The sequence below is a fragment of the Silurus meridionalis genome, chromosome 2 (assembly GCF_014805685.1).
Source record: "Silurus meridionalis isolate SWU-2019-XX chromosome 2, ASM1480568v1, whole genome shotgun sequence".
Lineage (NCBI taxonomy): Eukaryota > Metazoa > Chordata > Actinopteri > Siluriformes > Siluridae > Silurus > Silurus meridionalis.
This window is the reverse complement of record NC_060885.1, coordinates 2,072,507-2,089,873: the sequence shown is the minus strand read 5'-3', so window position 1 is coordinate 2,089,873 and position 17,367 is coordinate 2,072,507. Positions and strand designations below refer to the sequence as shown.

Below are 17,367 nucleotides of genomic sequence, written 5' to 3'. Positions count from 1 at the left end.
ACAGAACGAAGGGAGGACCGGAGGCGGAAACAAAACTCCACTGGGATGAAGGAATGCACACACTGGTGTACGTCAAACTCTGTTTGCTAAGCAACACTGCACTCACAGGGAATGTTATTGATATCAATATACCAAAAACATCCAACTATCAAAATCCTTTTTGGATTTGCTGTGAGTAGTGAGGATGCTTAATTATTTAAAAATATATATACTGTATTTATAAAAAATAAAATAAAATAAAATAATATACTGTATATATATATATATATATTTTATTTTATTTTTTTTGGAAGTGAAGAGAGAGAATTCTAATTAAATCTGGTGTAAGCATCCTTTACCTGCCTCAATTCTTCAAGGTACACTGTCGAGGTTGTTCCAAACATCTTGTAGAACTAACCACAGATCTTCTGTGGATGTAGGCTGTAAATAGTGGGTTCTCCACACTTTCAGAGGTAAAGTTCAGTGTTCCACAAGGATCTGTCTTAGGCCCACTCATTTTCTCTTCAAACAGGCTGCCTCTGGGTGAAATTATTCATAAACATGGTATTAGCTTCCATCGCTATAGTAATGATACACAGTTGTATAATTCAGTAAAGCCAGATGAGAGAGATCAGTTTAAAAATGTTGAGGTGTGTTTAAAGGACATTAGACAGTGGATGCTTGATGACATTCTTCTGCTCAACTCGGCTATGACAGAAGTACTAGGACTAGTTTACTAGGACCACATGCAGCTAGAAGTAAACTTTCCACTTTTCGATTACGTAGCATCTCTGGATGGTGTTTCTGTCTCAGTGTGTACAGCAGTCAAATATCTTGTTGTGTTTATTGACTTTAGTCTTTCCGTTTAGACTAGACTCCAGCAAGCTCCAGCAGACTCCAGCAAGCTACGTGGGGTGAGTATAGACACTGTTGCATCTTTGTGTTCACACAAAGAGTTCCAGACGCCTCCATTCAGCTGGATGGGCTAGCTGCGTTTTTTGTGCCAACAGAAACGCAGCTCTGTGCAGTAACTTTCGGCAGAGGTCTGTGTGTTTACATCAACACGGAATGATGTAAGAACTGTGTCCTCATCTCCACCTACTACTCACTGCTGTTAGAGTTTATGGGTGTGAGATGTAGACCTTTTTTTGTTTATTGTCACTGGAGATTTTAACCATGCAAATCTCAGGACTGTGCTCCCTAAATCATAATGTCATCATAAAGTCATCATAATGTGGACTTTGCAACACGAGGAGAAAACACACTGGTTGTTGTTTACACAAACATCACGGGCGCATACCACTCCACCCAGTGACCAGGTGCTCTGTCTATCCACGGCTGAAGTGTCTATCCACAAACTCATGCCTCGTCATGAGGCACATCAAGACCCAGCTACCACCCTCTGTGGACCCCATGCAGTTTGTGTATCGTCCAAACTGTTCCACGGACAATGCCATCACCACAATCCTCCATCTGGCGCTCACCCACCTGGAGAATAAGAACTCATATGTAGCAATGCTGTTCATAGACTTCAGTTCAGCATTCAACACAATCATCCCTCACCACCTGATTAAGAAGCTGAGCCTACTGGGCCTGAACACCTCCCTCTGCAACCGGACTGGACTTCCTGACTGGGAGACCTCAGTCAGTTTTGATCGGGAACACTGAGCACTGGGGCACCTCAGGGCTGTGTGCTCAGCCCACTGCAGTTCACTCTGCTGACTCATGACTGTGTAGCAATGCACAGCTCACACCACATCATTAAGTTTACCAATGACACGACCGTGGTGGGTCTCATCAGCAAGAAAGACGAGTCAGCATACAGACAGTTAACAGTTAACAGCCTGGTGTGGAGCAACAACACGTCTATGAACGTTGATAAAACTGAAGAGATGGTTGTTGACTTCAGGAGAGCACAAAGTGGCATTTCTCCACTGATCATCGATGGATCCTGTTTGGAGATCGCCAAGAGCACCAAATTCCTTGGTGTTCATCTGGCGGAGAACTTCACTTGGTCACTCAACACCAGCTCCATCACTAGGAAAGCCCACCAGCATTCCTACTTCCTGAGAAGGCTGAGGAAAGCCCATCTCCCTCCCCACATTCTGACCATGTTCTACAGAGGCACCACTGAGAGCATCCTGAGCAGCTGCTTTACTGCCTGGTTTGGGAACTGCACCGTTTTGGATCGCAAGACCCTACGGATGATCGTGAGGACACACATCTCACACACACCTCTAACACACACTTCCCTCACACCCATCACACACACAACCCTCACACACACACTCTTTACTCTCCTACCATTAGGAAAGCGGTTCCGAAGCATTTGGGGCTCACATCCAGACTGTGCAACAGTTTTTTCCTTAAGACATCAGGTTCCTCAACACACAGAACTGAACTGAAACTCAGACACACACACACACACTCACACACACACTATCTGTGTGATATTGAGCTACTAGAAATCTGAATTCAAACACACACTCGTGTTATAATATTTATTATTTTTTTGCACATCCATTTGACTGCTGCTTTTGCTGTTTTGCACAACCTTCTATAACCTTCTATGTTCAGATTTTGTGTTTATTTATAAAGTACACTCCTGTACTCAGTTCTCTCTTGCACACTGTACTGTATAATACACAGTAAATTTACTGCCAGTGTTATTTTGTGTTTTGTGTATTTGTCCTACAATGTCTTGTCTTGTTATGAAGGACATCCAGCGTAAAACATGTGCCAAATCAAATATACGGATCACAAACCAGAATTTTAGACCGGATCGGTCGAGGCCCTGGTTACCAACGACCACCACAGGTATCATTAACCAACAGGGTACCGGTGGAAATCTGCCTACTGTTTGTGCTCCACAAGTGGGTTGTGAGATGGAGGAGAAGGAAAATTCTGGAGTGAGTTAGATGAAGTGGTAGAAGGTGAATCTATGAATGAAAGATTGGTGATTGGAGCAGACTTTAATGGACATGTAGGTGAAGGGAACAGAGGTGATGAGGAGGTGATGGTAGGTATGGTTTTAAGGAGAGGAATGTGGAAGGGCAGATGGTGGTAGATTTTGCTAAAAGGATGGAAATGGCAGTGGTGAACACTTATTTTAAGAAGAAGGAGGATCATAGGGTGACGTATAAGAGTGGAGGAAGGTGCACACAGGTGGACTATGTTCTATGCAGGAGATGCAACCTGAAGGAGATTGGAGACTGTAAGGTGTTGGCAGGGGACAGTGTAGCTAGACAGCATCGAATGGTGGTCTGTAGGATGGTTTTGGAGGTGAAGAAGAAGAGGGGAGAGTGAGGACTGAAAGAAGAATAAGATGGTGGAAACTGAAGGAGGAAGAGTGTAGTGTGAGGTTCAGGGAAGAGGTCAGACAGGGGCTCAGTGGTGGTAAAGAGGTGCTGGATGATTGTGGAACTACTGCAGGAGTGATGAGGGAGACAGCTAGAAAGGTTCTTGGTGTAACATCTGGAAATAGAAAGGAAGACAAAGAGACGTGGTGGTGGAATGAGGAAGTGCAGGAGAGCATTAGGAGAAAGAGGTTGGAGAAACAGAATTGGGATCGACAGATTGATGAGAAAAGTAGGCAGGAGAACAAGGAGATGCAGCAGCAGGAGGACCACAGCAAGAGGGATGTGGTGAAAGACAAGGAGAAGGCATATGAGGAGCTGTATGAGAAATTGGACACTAAGGAAGGAGAAAAGGATTTGTAGCAATTGTCCAGGCAGAGGAACCGAGCTGGGAAGGATGTGCTGCAAGTTAGAGCAATAAAGGATGGAGATGGAAATGTGTTGACTAGTGAGGAGAGTGTGTTGAGAAGGTGGAGGGAGTATTTTGAGCAGCTGATGAATGAGGAAAATGAGAGAGAGAGAGGGTTGGATGGTGTGGAGATAGTGAAGCAGGAAGTGGATAGGATTAGTAAGGAGTAAGTGAAAGCAGCGATTAAGAGGATAAAGAGTGGAAAGTCGGTTGGACCAGATGACATTCTGGTAGAAGCATGGAGATGTTTAGGAGAGATGGCATTAGAGTTTTTACCCAGATTAACAGGATTTTGGAAGGTGAGAAGATGCCTGAGGAATAGAGAAGGAGTGTGCTGGTACCGATCTTTAAGAATAAGGGAGATGTGCAGACCTGCAGTAACTACAGGGGAATAAAGTTGATCAGTCACACCATGAAGTTATGGGAAAGAGTAGTGGAAGCCAGGCTGAGAGAAGAGGTGACCATCTGTGAGCAGCAGTATGGTTTCATGCAGAGGAAGAGCACTACAGATGCATGCTTTGAGAATGTTGATGGAGAAGTATAGAGAAGAACAGAAGGAATTGCATTGTGTATTTGTGGATTTAGAGAAAGCGTACGACAGGGTGGAGAGAGGAGTTGTGGTATTGTATGAGGAAGTCTGGTGTGTCAGAGAAGTATGTGAGGGTGGTGCAGGACATGTATGAGGACAGTGTGACAGCAGTGAAGTGTGCAGTAGGTAGGACAGACTGGTGGAGGTTGGACTGCATAAAGGATCAGATCTGAGCCCTTTCATGTTGGCAGTGGTGATGGACAGGTTAAAGGACGAGGTCAGACACGAGTCTCCCTGGACTATGATGTTTGTGGATGATATTGTGATTTGTGGTGAGAGTAGGGAGCAGGTGGAGAAGAGCCTGGAGAGGTGGCGGTACACGCTGGAGAGAAGGGAAATGAAAGTCAGTAGGAGTAAGACATGTGTGTGAATGAGAGGGAGGGCAGTGGAGGGGTGCGGTTGAAGGGAGAAGAGGTGGAGAAGGTGGAGGAGTTTAGGTACCTGGGGTCAACAGTGTAAAGTAATGGAGAGTGTGTTAGAGAAGTGAAGAAAAGAGTGCAGGCAGGGTGGAGTGGGTGGAGAAGAGTGATAGCAGGAGTGATTTGTGATAGAAGAGTATCTGTGAGAGTGAAAGGGAAAGTTTATAGGACTGTGGTGAGACCTGAGATGTTGTATGGATTAGAGACAGTGGCATTGAGTAAAAGATGTTGAGATTTTCATTGGGAGTAACGACGATGGATGGGATTAGAAATTAGTTCATTAGAGGAAGGTCCAGGCCACAGTATCTGAGTGAACTTCTGTACCATTATAAACCCACATGCCCACTTAGATCAACCTTAGATCTTAGATGCAGGCTATTTGTTGGTACCTTAAATAATGAAGATTCCAGCAGGGGGCAGATGTTTCTCTTATAAACCCCACAGTTAGGACAAACTTACACTTATAAAGAACATCTTCATTTTTACCACCACATTATCTGTGTAAAGCTGCTCTGAGACAATGTTCATTATTAAAAGTGCAAAACAAATAAACATGAATTGAATTTGAGGGACTGAACAAGCATCTAGGCATCTTGTGTGGACAGAAAGAGATGAATTGTAATGCTGCTGTGGAGTGAAAATCCTTATGAGCATGTTAGATTGGCAGTGTGAGAAGAAAAGGACAGCTGATTGTCCATAGTTACCTCAGGACTGTAGGGGGAGATCTGAGGGTTGTCTTTAGAGATCAAAAGATCTGCTGAATAACTTTTCACTAAAGCTGTGAATTTAAAGAAGAAATGCAAGACTCGGAAGTTAAAATGAACTCAAGATGATCTTTTAATTCATGTAAAGGTGAAAGACTTTGTCATGTCATGTCTGCTCTTAAACTCTGGTCCTGAAACAGCAGGATATCTGTTTCCTGCAGTAGTTTCCTTCTGGTAAAGTTTTGGCCTGGTAGAGATCCAAGAGTAATATTTTTCTCAGAGGCCATGAGAGAAAGGCTTGTTCTTCAGTTTCCTCTGTCCAGACACTGAAATATGGGTTAGAGATAAGAGTTTTCTCCTGCAGTGAAATAAATAAAATTACAGCTAAACATGCACAATTTTCCATACACTTTATATACTGTATATATTGATAAATTAAGTGGTTATGATGTTGGACTTCTGATCAGAAGGTCATGAGTTCAAATCTCAGCACCACCAAGCTGCCACTGCGTGGCCCCTGAGCAACCTTAACCCTCAAATGAACCCCTATAAATGCTCAGGTCTCTGCAATTTCATTGGCTCTGTAGATGTACTTTGCATAATGACAATGAAGTTGAATCTAATTTAATATTATATTAAACAAAGTGGAAGCCCGTTTCCGCCACATAAACCTTTCTTGCCAATTCCGACTTTATTTTTCTCACAATTCCAGGTTTTTTAGCCAATCAGAGAGCATCACCCCCTCTGCAGTGCCAGAAAGCTTTACGCATTAAAAATTAAACAGACTACAATCAATAGATTGAGCTGTGAAACAATAAAGTCGGAATTGAACTGACAGCAACCTGCAGCAGAATGTAGCAGAACACACACTCCAGCCTGCAGGGAGTTGGCTGTAGAGGAAAAAAGTCAGAATGGAGAGAAATAAAGTGGGGATTGCGAGAAATGATCTCAGAATTGGCAGAAATACATTCAGTATTGTAGTCAAAATAGCAGACGTGGTCCGAATAGCACCGGTCGAACAGCTTTTGATGTACACAGGACGATGTCTTTTGGCATGCTGACTTATGAAGTTCGGTGCACTCTGTGACTGTGCGTGCAGCCTCGTGCTGCCATCAGTTGACGTGTTACAAAACTTTTGGTTGACACCTCCTAGGTTTAAATCGGTGCAGTTCCACTACCTGCCTCACGATGGCGGTATTGCGCATGAGTCCACAGTGCAGCGGAGAGCCGAGGAAAAATCGACTTCCGGATTAACAGGAACTTAATGGCTTGGACCGAGGGTCATGACATAAACAAATACATTTACCTGAGAAATAAATATTAACAAACAATAAAAGGAATAACCTGAGCTGATGAACTCATTAGTGGGATATGGAGACTCATCTGAGTCAGAGGAGGAAGCGGAAATACAGAGCGGAACATCAAAGTAAGATTATCTCACACACGCACTATATACACACACACACACACACACACACACACACACACACACATATTCTGAACTACGAGGCTGATTATTTGCTAATTTAGGCCTCTTTAATGTCATCAGTTTAGCATCATGCGAAATTAATGTAAGCTATAAGATGCAGAATCACGTTTAATGCTTAATTCCTGGTTCAGACTCGAGGCCACGCCCCCTACCCGAGTCTCATACCTGTGAGACTCACCTGTCAGACTCATGATGCTAAACAGGAGGTTTCATCAGGTGCAAACTTCAGCCCTAAAATATTAAAAATAGCTTGTAATAAATATTTCTGTGCAGGGATGAGGAGAACTCTGACCAGAAGAAATCCCACAACTTCCTGCTGGAATGTGGATCAGCCTCGAGCGAGTCCAGTTCCGACTGTGAAGACGAGAAGGAACAGGAATTGGAACTCCGACGTGCTTCAGTGAGCATCCAGTCATCCCCAGAGGATACAGTTCCTCCTGCAGTCACTCCTGCTTCTAAAAAACTTCCTCCTCCTGCTCTGGGAAGGTTCTGCGCTCCGGCCGGGGGCAGCGTGTTCACCAACCCGTTTAAAGAACAAGTGGAACGGAAAATCAGCGCGCTCCAAAAACATGTCCCACTGACGGCCCATGCCCGACCCACGCACATCGGTGGGAAGAAGGTGTGTGTGGCATACAGGAAAAACGGGCGCTGCCGTTTCGGGATCCGGTGCAAGTTTGCGCACGACAGCGACCTGCAGCAGAGTGTAGCAGAACCCAGTGTTCAGGTCTCAGACTCGAACAGCACTGCGACACACACTCCGGCCTGCAGGGACTTGGCTGTGGAGAGGGAAAGAGAAGACAAGGAGGAGAACCAGAGCAGGAGAAAGAAGCACAGAGTGGGAGTGTGTGATAGTCTCATCCCTCCCAAAAGAGCTATGAAACAGTACGCCATGCAGAGCGCCTCACACACACACACACGCACGTAAAGACTGAGTGGGAGAAATTAGACCTAAACTCAGGGTAGTGTGTGTGTGTGTGTGTGTGTGTGTGTGTAGTCAGAATTACTCCAGGTGTGAGCTAATGTGTGAAGGATCGCCGTTTCAGGGTGTGTTTTAGCAGATCCTTAATACTGAAGAGACACAAGCCACGCCTCCTTGACTCAGACTGACACAGAAGCCCCACCTCCTTCACCGAGACTGACACAGAGGCCACACCTCCTTCACTGAGACTGACACACAGAGGCCCCACCTCCTTCACCGAGACTGACACACAGAGGCCACACCTCCTTTACCGAGCTGACACACAGAGGCCACACCTCCTTCACCGAGACTGACACAGAGGCCACACCTCCTTCACCGAGACTGACACAGAGGCCACACCTCCTTCACCCAGACTGACACAGAGGCCACACCTCCTTCACCCAGACGGACACAGAGGCCACACCTCCTTCACCGAGACTGACACAGAGGCCACACCTCCTTCACCGAGACTGACACAGAGGCCACACCTCCTTCACCAAACTGACACACAGAGGCCACACCTCCTTCACCGAGACTGACAGAGGCCACACCTCCTTCACCGAGCCTGACAGAGACCACACCTCCTTCACCGAGCTGACACACAGGAGCCACACCTCCTTCACCGAGACTGACACACAGAGGCCACACCTCCTTCACACAGACTGACACACAGAGGCCACACCTCCATCACCGAGACTGACAGAGGCCACACCTCCTTCACCGAGACAGACACACAGAAGCCACACCTCCTTCACCGAGACAGACTGACAGAGGCCACGCCTCCTTCACTAATTGATTGTACTATATACTGAAACACGTGTGAAACGGACACTGCATCATAATTTCTCCAAAACGTGTTCAGAAAAAAAATTGCCAGCAGATTCAACCTTTTACACACTTCTACACATCTGTATGAACCGAGTCCAGCTGTAGAGCAGGAACACACCATCATTACCTCCTGGAATCATCATGAGGATGTAGTCTCAGGAACATCTGATCATTTCAGCTCCTAAAACACCTGCTGTTTTTTTCTAAATAGGTTTAGAAAATCTTTCTGTAGAAGCAAATGACAGTCCAAGACAGACGTCTTTCAGCGTCCTACAGCTCACACGTGAGTCGACTGATTCGTACCTGTGGAAAAAAGGCCATGGCTTTATAGGAGATGAGATCATGTGACCACACGGGACAGACGTGTTTATATGAACAGATAATACACTGACGGTTTCACAGGCCGACTATAAAGCGCAGTAATTAGATTCCCGGGAATCCGATGACTTCCTGTCCTTTATTTATTATCAGGAATCACAGTGACATCATTTACTTCCTGTTTACACACGTACAGAGAGGCAGAGGAGAAGAAGAAGAGTGTAGACATGTTTATTGTACATGATTAGTAAGACTGAGAGATTTATATAAAATGTAGCATCTGTTCAAACCCTTCCTGGAGTGTGTGTGTGTGTGTGGGTGTGTGTGTTTTTATTTTCTATTTAGTGTAAAATGACTTAAAACACACACACACACACACACACACACCAGATGTGTGATGTTCAGCACTGTATCAGCAATGAATCTAATCAATGAATAAAAATGTTGCAAAACTCCAGGTTTCTTCTTTGACTAGAAGTGTAACAGATCACAGCTGATCCGCAGGGATCACGACTCATCGTTTGACACGTGAACCGCGGATTAATCAGTATTTTCTAACAATCCCAGGATGAAAAATGTTTTGATATTTCTTTTTTAGTAGATTGGTAACTACACCCACACCTATCAGAGGAGCAGAAGAACTTCAAGTCTTTAGAATTATTCACATCACATCACACGTATGGGAACATTTCCGTGCTGTAAATGGAAAGTTAATTAAATTTGTCTCCTCCCCCTTTTTTTTCCGCAGAGCCGAAAAATGACTTTTGTGATCCGCTGCACAATTATCTTTGACGCTACGTTTCCTTATTTCCATCAGAGCTACGAAATCCTAATGCTGCTCACACGGAGGAAAGCAAACGGCTACTAGTTCAGTCCCGTTTAGGATACAGGAGACACGTGGCTTTAATAATAAATACCCCCCAAAACAAGAACATGAATGAGGAAAGAAAAAAACATATTACACGTCTATTAGAAATCTAGCAGAGGCCCGGTATTAGAAGATTATCGCTTTCAGTGTTCAGATGAAAAAAATAAAAGCACAGGAAGGAAGACAAAAAAAACTTCCAAATGGACTCAAGAATTACAGCGGACATGTAGGAAATTAAATATCCAAAATAAAAATGTGTTTATGTACAAAAAAAAAAAACACATTGAGAACATTCTGACACACACACACACACACACACACACACACACACACACACACACACGTCTAGAAACCTAGCAAAAGTTTAGTCCGAGTACACACTAGATCTAAAGTCCTGTAGATTTTCAGAGGAAGTTCACTGAGGAGGAATGGGTTCAGGACGTGTTGGAAATTACAGCAACACACTTTCACGTCTCAGAAACTCGGAATGACGTGTCGCAGCGGTTAAAGGCAGTGAGAAGCACGTTCCCGTCGTTGATGATCGTTAATTATTATTATTATTATTATTATTATTATGGGCAATTTATTTTTATCCAGTAGCATGAACTTCCTTTAAAAAAAAAAAAAAAAAGATGCAAGATGTTCAAACACGTCCTAGCTAACCGCTAGCTATCCTACGTTCAGTGTATCCACTTGTCCTTTATGTGGGTTTCCATGGTTACCACGGTCGTAAAATTCCTTCATGAAAATCTAATCTCCATCACTACTTGTATCGTCCCGTCTGAGCTGTCCGTCACAACTCGCCGGCCCCGCCTGCTTCCCAAACCCCACCCACATTGCCAGTCCCTCCCTCCCAGAGTGCCCCGCCCTCTTTCCTGTCAGCAGGAGGAGGGTGCGGAGAAGAGGCGGAGGAAAGAGGAGGAGGTGGAGGAGGTGCGGGTTCGGCGGAGAACGCAACAGAGGTGATCTGTGGGAGGAGTGAGACGGAGGGGGCGGAGCTAGTGCTGGGGGGAAGCTGATGTGTGACGGACAGCAGGGGGAGCTGCTGAGAAGGGTGTGAGAGGGTGGTAAAGGTCATGTGGACGATCTGTGGGGATGCCTGAACGCTTAGCTGTTGCTGGGACACGGGGGCGGAGACAAACCGCAGCGTCTGATTGGAAGGAGTCGGGTGCGATGCCGAAGCCACGCCCCCTCCCGGTTCGCTCTTGGGCTCGTCAGTAGAGGGCAGCGTGAGCGTGACGGGCACCTGCATGGCGTGCAGAGACGGCTCCGGGTCCAGCAGCACGACCGGGCCCACATGAGGGGCGGTCGGCGTCGCCGTGGTGACCAGGGCGCCGGCGTTTGCGGCGAGCGCCTCTGCGATCAGGACCTCCGGGTGGCTCTTTGCTTTGTGAGCCACCACGCTGTCCTTCTTTTCGAACTTCTTGCCGCAGATGGCGCAGGAGAACTGGTACGAGGCGTCTGCGTCGTGCTTCTTCATGTGCCAGTTCAGGGAGGCCTTCTGACGGCAGGTGAAGCCACAGATCTCACACCTGGAGCATGGAGAAAAAAAACAGAACCAAAAATCAATTAGACACCGTTTTGGGAATAAGATGTTTGGGATCGAATCCTGGGAGCCAGACAGTGTGTGTGTGTGTGTGTGTGTGTGTGTGTGTGTGTGTGTGTGTGTGCGTGAGACTCACTGCAGTGGTTTCTCTCCAGTGTGTATCATGCGGTGCACAGCAAGATTATGAGAGCTCTTGAACGCACGTGCGCAGAACTCACAGATGTAGTCCCTTTGATCTACACACACACACACAGAACACAACCTTCCAAAAATTAATCGTCTGGATCCTCTGCTTCACCTTCTGTTGAACGCTCATCCATCACAAACATTTTTTTACTGTTTATGTCTCACACAATCATGCTACTGGGTTTTTTTTGCTTCGCCCAGTAGGGTAAATAACAGCACTGGTTCTGTACCGGTGTGGTGTTTGGCGTGCCGCAGGAGCTGTTTCTGAAGGCGGAACAGACGGCCACAGGACGGATGCGGACACACGTACTTCTTCTTCATTAAGTGCTGATATTTGATGTGATGCTGATGGGAAGAAAGCGAGAGATAAACATTTTTGTTTACAAAAAAAAGGCTCCATACACACACCTTTACCACACACCTGTAAGTAGCGTGGATGAGCGAGAACCGTTCCACATCCCTCTATCTCACAGCGAACGTACTGCACCGGCGGCTTCTTCCTGCAAACACACAAACCTGTTTAAATTCATCTCAACACACCCCCACACGTGCACACACCCAGATCTTTTTACCTTCTCTTGGGAAGACGGGGGCTTTTGTCGTCTTTTCGCCGTCGTCCTCTCCTGCAGGATCAGATCCAGAAGTCGAAGTCAAAAGCACAACAAGGAGAAAAAAAAAAAGCAGAACATCTGATTTATTGCGTCTCATTTCATTTAAGCGACGGTGGTTTTATTTTGGGAATTGGCACCATCTCTGGTGGAAAAGTGCTACTGCAGGCTACTTGCAGAAGAACTTTACAGCAGCATGATTAGTAAATATGGTAAAATTCAGTGATTTTATATCAAAGTTAACGATGTGATAAATTTTTTAAAGTGTGCATCGGAAACAATTTGGCATTTGTATCATGGGGCATAATTTTTCAACATTTGTGTATGTAAAAAACTATGTACACAGAATTATTAGTTAGATGCGCTATTCTTTTATTATTTAGAAAGTGACCAATATTTCTCCTCGCTAACTGTTCCTCAAGTGCGTTCTCTCAGCACCACTGCTGCTATGTGAATATGACGCATCACAACACTACCGAGGCGTGTCCTGAGAGTCAGACAGAATACAGATCAACATGGCACAAGTAGCACTGCGACAAAAAAAAAAAAAAAAAAAAGAATGGCTGGGTTTGTTTCATGTTTTTTTTTTCTTGCAATACAAAAGGCCTGTTTTAGAATAGTCATGTGTCAGAAGGCACTTCAGTAAATTGATGATCTGTTGTCTGTCTGAACAAAAGTGTGAACTATCTGTACTATATTGAATTGCATAGCATCCGATTTTTTCCACTGCATCAAGAGCGACCTCTAGAGGTGAATAACTGATGTGAAGTGGTGTTTGTTTTCACACGTGAGACTGTGCGCTGCATGGAGTGTGCCATGTTATTTTTATTATTTATAATTATATTTATTAATTAACATTCATATTTATTTCCTTTAGCACTTATTTTATCGCTCCATCGCATGTCGTCAAAACAAAGTAAATCTGGACGAAAAGATGTCTCACTTCCTGGGTGGCTCCGCCCCCTCCCCGACCTCCTGCTTCACATCGGTCATCTCCACTCCTTCTGTTTTCACCTCCGTCTCTTTCTCCTTTTCTTTCTCTCCTCCAGCTGCTTTCTCCTTCTTCTCTCTGGGCCGTGGTGGAGCTCTGCGCCTCTGCTTCTGACCGTCTCTGCGTCAAAGCACACCCATGATGTGGGTTATTATTATTCACAATATGGACTTCCTGTGTTTTCTCTCTCTCTCTCTCTCACTCACTCTCTCACTCTCACTCACACACACACACACACACACCTCCCAGACTTTGGGTCGTAGCTCTGGTCATTCAGGTCGTCCTTAAAGGGCACGTCTTCATCACTGCTGACTCCTTCATCATCCTCACTAAAACAACAGTTGATTTATTTGTATTACCTGTGTAGTTAAAAGCCTTGTTATCTAGATTAACACGTGTGTGTGTGTGTGTGTGTGTGTGTGTGTGTGTGATGTATAAGCATTGATGTACCTCTGGGCCTGAGACTCATATGTTTGGTCCTTCTGGTTGTCGGTGAAGAGAGGTGCTTCCTCACCCAGCACCACCTCGATCTCACTCTTCTCGTCAGTGCTGCGGAGAAGCAGAAACCTCAGACCATGTTTTCTATTATAAATGTGATAAAACAGCACCTGGTCGTGTGGGTGTGGCCTAATATTATAATTACAACGTTAGATTGGCCTTTCTTTTAAATACCCCGGTATTTCTGAAGCAACAACAGAACATCAGGGTTAGGATACAGACGAAGAGAGAGAGAGAGAGAGAGAGAGAGATGGACAGAAAGAGACAGAAGAAAAGAGAGAGACAGATGGAGAGAGACGGTTTATTATAAAAATCTACCTTGTCTTCTTCTCGGTTGTTTTTGTTTCTTTTTCTTCTGCTGCACACATGAAATAATAAATCAGAAACGACACAATCCCAGAATCACACACATTGATGCCCATCTGTTACACTGCACAAAGTATTGGCACCCCTTCAGTCGTCTCTCTGACGGGGACGGTAAAGGTGTGCCAATGCACAGTCACATGACCCTCCTCGTACCGCAGGTGTTCTCGGTCTCCGGCTCGCTCTTACACACGACCCGCGCTGAACCCCGAAGTCCTCGAGACGACGGCGTCCTGCTGCGGCTCTGTGCTCGCCTGCTTCCTGACGAAGAGAAAAAACAACGACAAATGAGATGTTCTTCAGTATAAACAAAGAAATACAATTATACCTTTTTGTTTTTTTTTTACCTCGAGTTCCTGCAGCATCCTTACTGTCTCCACACCTGAGAGACAAAACAGGAATGGTGAAAGAGCAATGATTCTGTGCAACGTTTAAATCAAACACACTGATAATTAAACTGATAATACAAATATTTTATAAATAATAATAATTAAAGCAGTTAAATTACTACAGCATGGCTGATGTTTATATTTAGCCCCGCCCACTAAACTCCATAAAAGGTCATGTTCACAGAGCTGTAAAATGACTAAACAACAGCATGTGTTAATAATGCAGCTCATCCACTGCACTCGCTCTTCACACCTTCATCTTCATGTACAGGGTCATTAATCTGTCGAGTTCCACTAAACACTTGGTGTGTATTTGCCACTTTCTGGATCGTGATGGACAATTACACGCAAATCTCATTTATTTACTGTTCAAGACGTTCAAGATCCAGTTTGATAACCGAGGACGAGTTTGTAGTTGAAGAACGTATATCATGATCACCGTAACATGCTGAAATAATCCAGGTATCTTCTCATAACATTACACCTGAGAGCTTCATCCTGGGCATTACTCTACACACACCTGATCCAGGTAAAAGGAGTGGGCTGGTTCCTGCTTCCCAACCCACTGCACTTTAAGAGAACTTTCAGAAGCTCCAGCTCCTCGCTCTTCTCCTGACAGAACCTGGAGCACGACTGGAACTTCTCAGCTGTTTGGAAATGTAAACATTTTTAAAGTGGGGATGATGTTTACATACTGAGCTTTGCTTTCTCTGGATGCTTCTGCGTTCCTCTTGCGCCGCGGACACGAAGTCTTTCTCCGGCGACGAGCTTCCGCTTCATCTTCCTCCTCCTCCTCCTGCTGCTGCTCATCATCATCATCATCGTTAACATCATCACCGTCCTGGTCGACTCCGAGGTCTCTCCTCCTCCACACGGGGACGGATCGCGTGGAGCGGTCGCGCAGAACCCGTCCGGATCCGGCAGTGCTCGGGGTGCCGTTTGTATCCGGGGACGGAGCGGCGGAGTTCGCGCGAGTCGCCCCCCGGCCCCGGAGCGCCCTGCGCGGCGTGCGGGTCACACTCGAGTCCGGGGATGTGAGCGCGGCCTCGTCTGCATCCTCCCGCGTCTCTTTATCCGCTCGCTGCACTTCCATCATCCCCCCCAAAACACCCCGACCGAATACCAGTGCACTACTCGGGGTTTTTAATTCATCCAAGCGGACATGAAACCACGAAGACACGATCAAAACCCGTGTAAGCGCTTCGGTTATGAAAGGCCCTGCTCCTGCACACGGACATGTTCCTCCTCGAGCCCTGATCTCCCCGCACACTCCTCCTGCTTCTTCTCCCGTCGTCCACAAACTTTTAGTTAGAACTCTGCGCTAAAATAAAGCGTCGCGTGGATCCGCGGAGCTCTTAAAGCGATAGTGAAGCAGTCTGGAGGAGAGACGCGGCCCTGCTCCGACCTCAGCGCCGCTTTGTTGCGTCTCCTTTAAGCGCGCGCGCGAGCAGCGGCGGAGGCTCACGAGCGACACGCAGCTGCGCGGATCCGCGTGCACATTAAAGCGGCGGTGCGCGAAAAAGCCCACTCACACGTGAGACTGCACTCCTGCAGCGTTCACGCTCCCCTCCAACATGCGTGTGTGTGAGAGTGTGTGTGTGTGTGTGTTAGCGATGCGCAGCTCCATTACTGAGGTCGATGCAATTCGCAGCTTTATGTATCGCCAACGATACGATACATTAACGATACCTCTGAAGCAGCTACCGATTAGACATCATGTGATGTTTTTAAAAGACCAAACTCAGGAAACACATTAATAATAAAGCATAATAAATACAGACGTGCACACGAGTCCAGAATACAGACGGTTTAGCGTTTTTCTTCTACAGAAAACGTAAGGAAAAAATCTTAATGTGGCTTAATGCGATAAGATTTCATTAAACTGCTTCTCTGTACACAGTATACTTTATTATTAACAGTGGATGAAGTACACAAACCATGTAATTGAGTTAAAGTAGAGATTCACTCAGTGTCCCTTTAAACTTTTATTTAAATAAAAGTACAAACGTTTTTGCCTTCAAATGTACTTAAGTATCCAAAGTAGTGATTTATTATAACTATAATGTTCCTGTGATCATTTTTATCACAAGACTCTTCACTTAATCACCTCAGTTTCTGTGTAAAGACTCGAATGTGACTCTCAGCACACTGATCTATTAATAGAATCATATTAATGACTCAAACACTGATTTCTATTACAATCATCATGAACACAAAACCTGCTTTTCTACTACTTTAAAACAAATCACATAAATGAGGTCACGTGTGTGGTGGCGAGTTTCAGTCTGGAGTTTCTTCATCATTTATTCCTCTCTAAATGATCTGCTTGATGTTGAACTGATGCTGAACTGTATGTTGGTGATCAGTAGATGCACCGAGCGCCGATCAGAACACGTGTAAAACAGAGCGTGCGCTCGATCCTGATTGGTGACTCGCTGCGTGTTTCAGCAGTTACGTTTTTATAATCCATCCATCTTTCCATCCATAAATATATACTTACAAACATCCACCCACTTTTATCCTTCTATCAATCAATCCATCCACATCCAACCATCAATCCACATTTATCCAACCATCCATACCTTCATCCATACATACATCCACCCACTTTTATCCATTCATCAACCCCTCCATCCTTATCATCCATCTATCCACATCTATCCATCCATCCACACATCCATCCACACATCCATCCATAGACACATCCATCCATCCACACATCCATCCATCCACACATCCATCCATCCACACATCCATCCATAGACACATCCATCCATAGACACATCCATCCACACATCCATCCATCCATCTATCCACATCCATCCATCCATCCACACATCCATCCACACATCCATCCATCCATCTATCC

General features: G+C 45.3%; 2 protein-coding genes across 3 annotated transcripts; one reads left to right on the top strand and one right to left on the bottom strand.

The window, feature by feature from the left end:
• The first annotated feature begins 6,673 nt into the window (after positions 1–6,673).
• si:ch211-113e8.11 lies at positions 6,674–7,870 on the top strand. The gene is made up of 2 exons (XM_046874431.1): positions 6,674–6,882; positions 7,219–7,870. The coding sequence occupies exons 1-2, from the start codon at positions 6,809–6,811 to the stop codon at positions 7,868–7,870; spliced, it is 726 nt and encodes a 241-aa protein (XP_046730387.1). The 5' UTR covers positions 6,674–6,808.
• A 1,394-nt stretch (positions 7,871–9,264) lies between these two features.
• Positions 9,265–16,334, bottom strand: zfp91 (ZFP91 zinc finger protein, atypical E3 ubiquitin ligase). Of its 2 annotated transcripts, none has more exons than XM_046874418.1 (12): positions 15,194–16,334; positions 14,457–14,491; positions 14,266–14,370; positions 14,065–14,101; positions 13,699–13,797; positions 13,491–13,577; positions 13,201–13,368; positions 12,222–12,272; positions 12,071–12,149; positions 11,880–11,994; positions 11,600–11,699; positions 9,265–11,449 (listed from the first exon to the last, which is right to left on the bottom strand). In XM_046874418.1, exons 1-12 carry the CDS (start codon positions 15,592–15,594, stop codon positions 10,711–10,713), a joined length of 2,016 nt encoding a protein of 671 aa, XP_046730374.1. In that variant the 5' UTR covers positions 15,595–16,334; the 3' UTR covers positions 9,265–10,710. The 2 variants fall into 2 exon arrangements, with proteins under 2 accessions (XP_046730374.1, XP_046730366.1); XM_046874410.1 differs by having other exon boundaries at positions 14,065–14,104; positions 15,194–16,331.
• Positions 16,335–17,367: the final 1,033 nt, after the last annotated feature.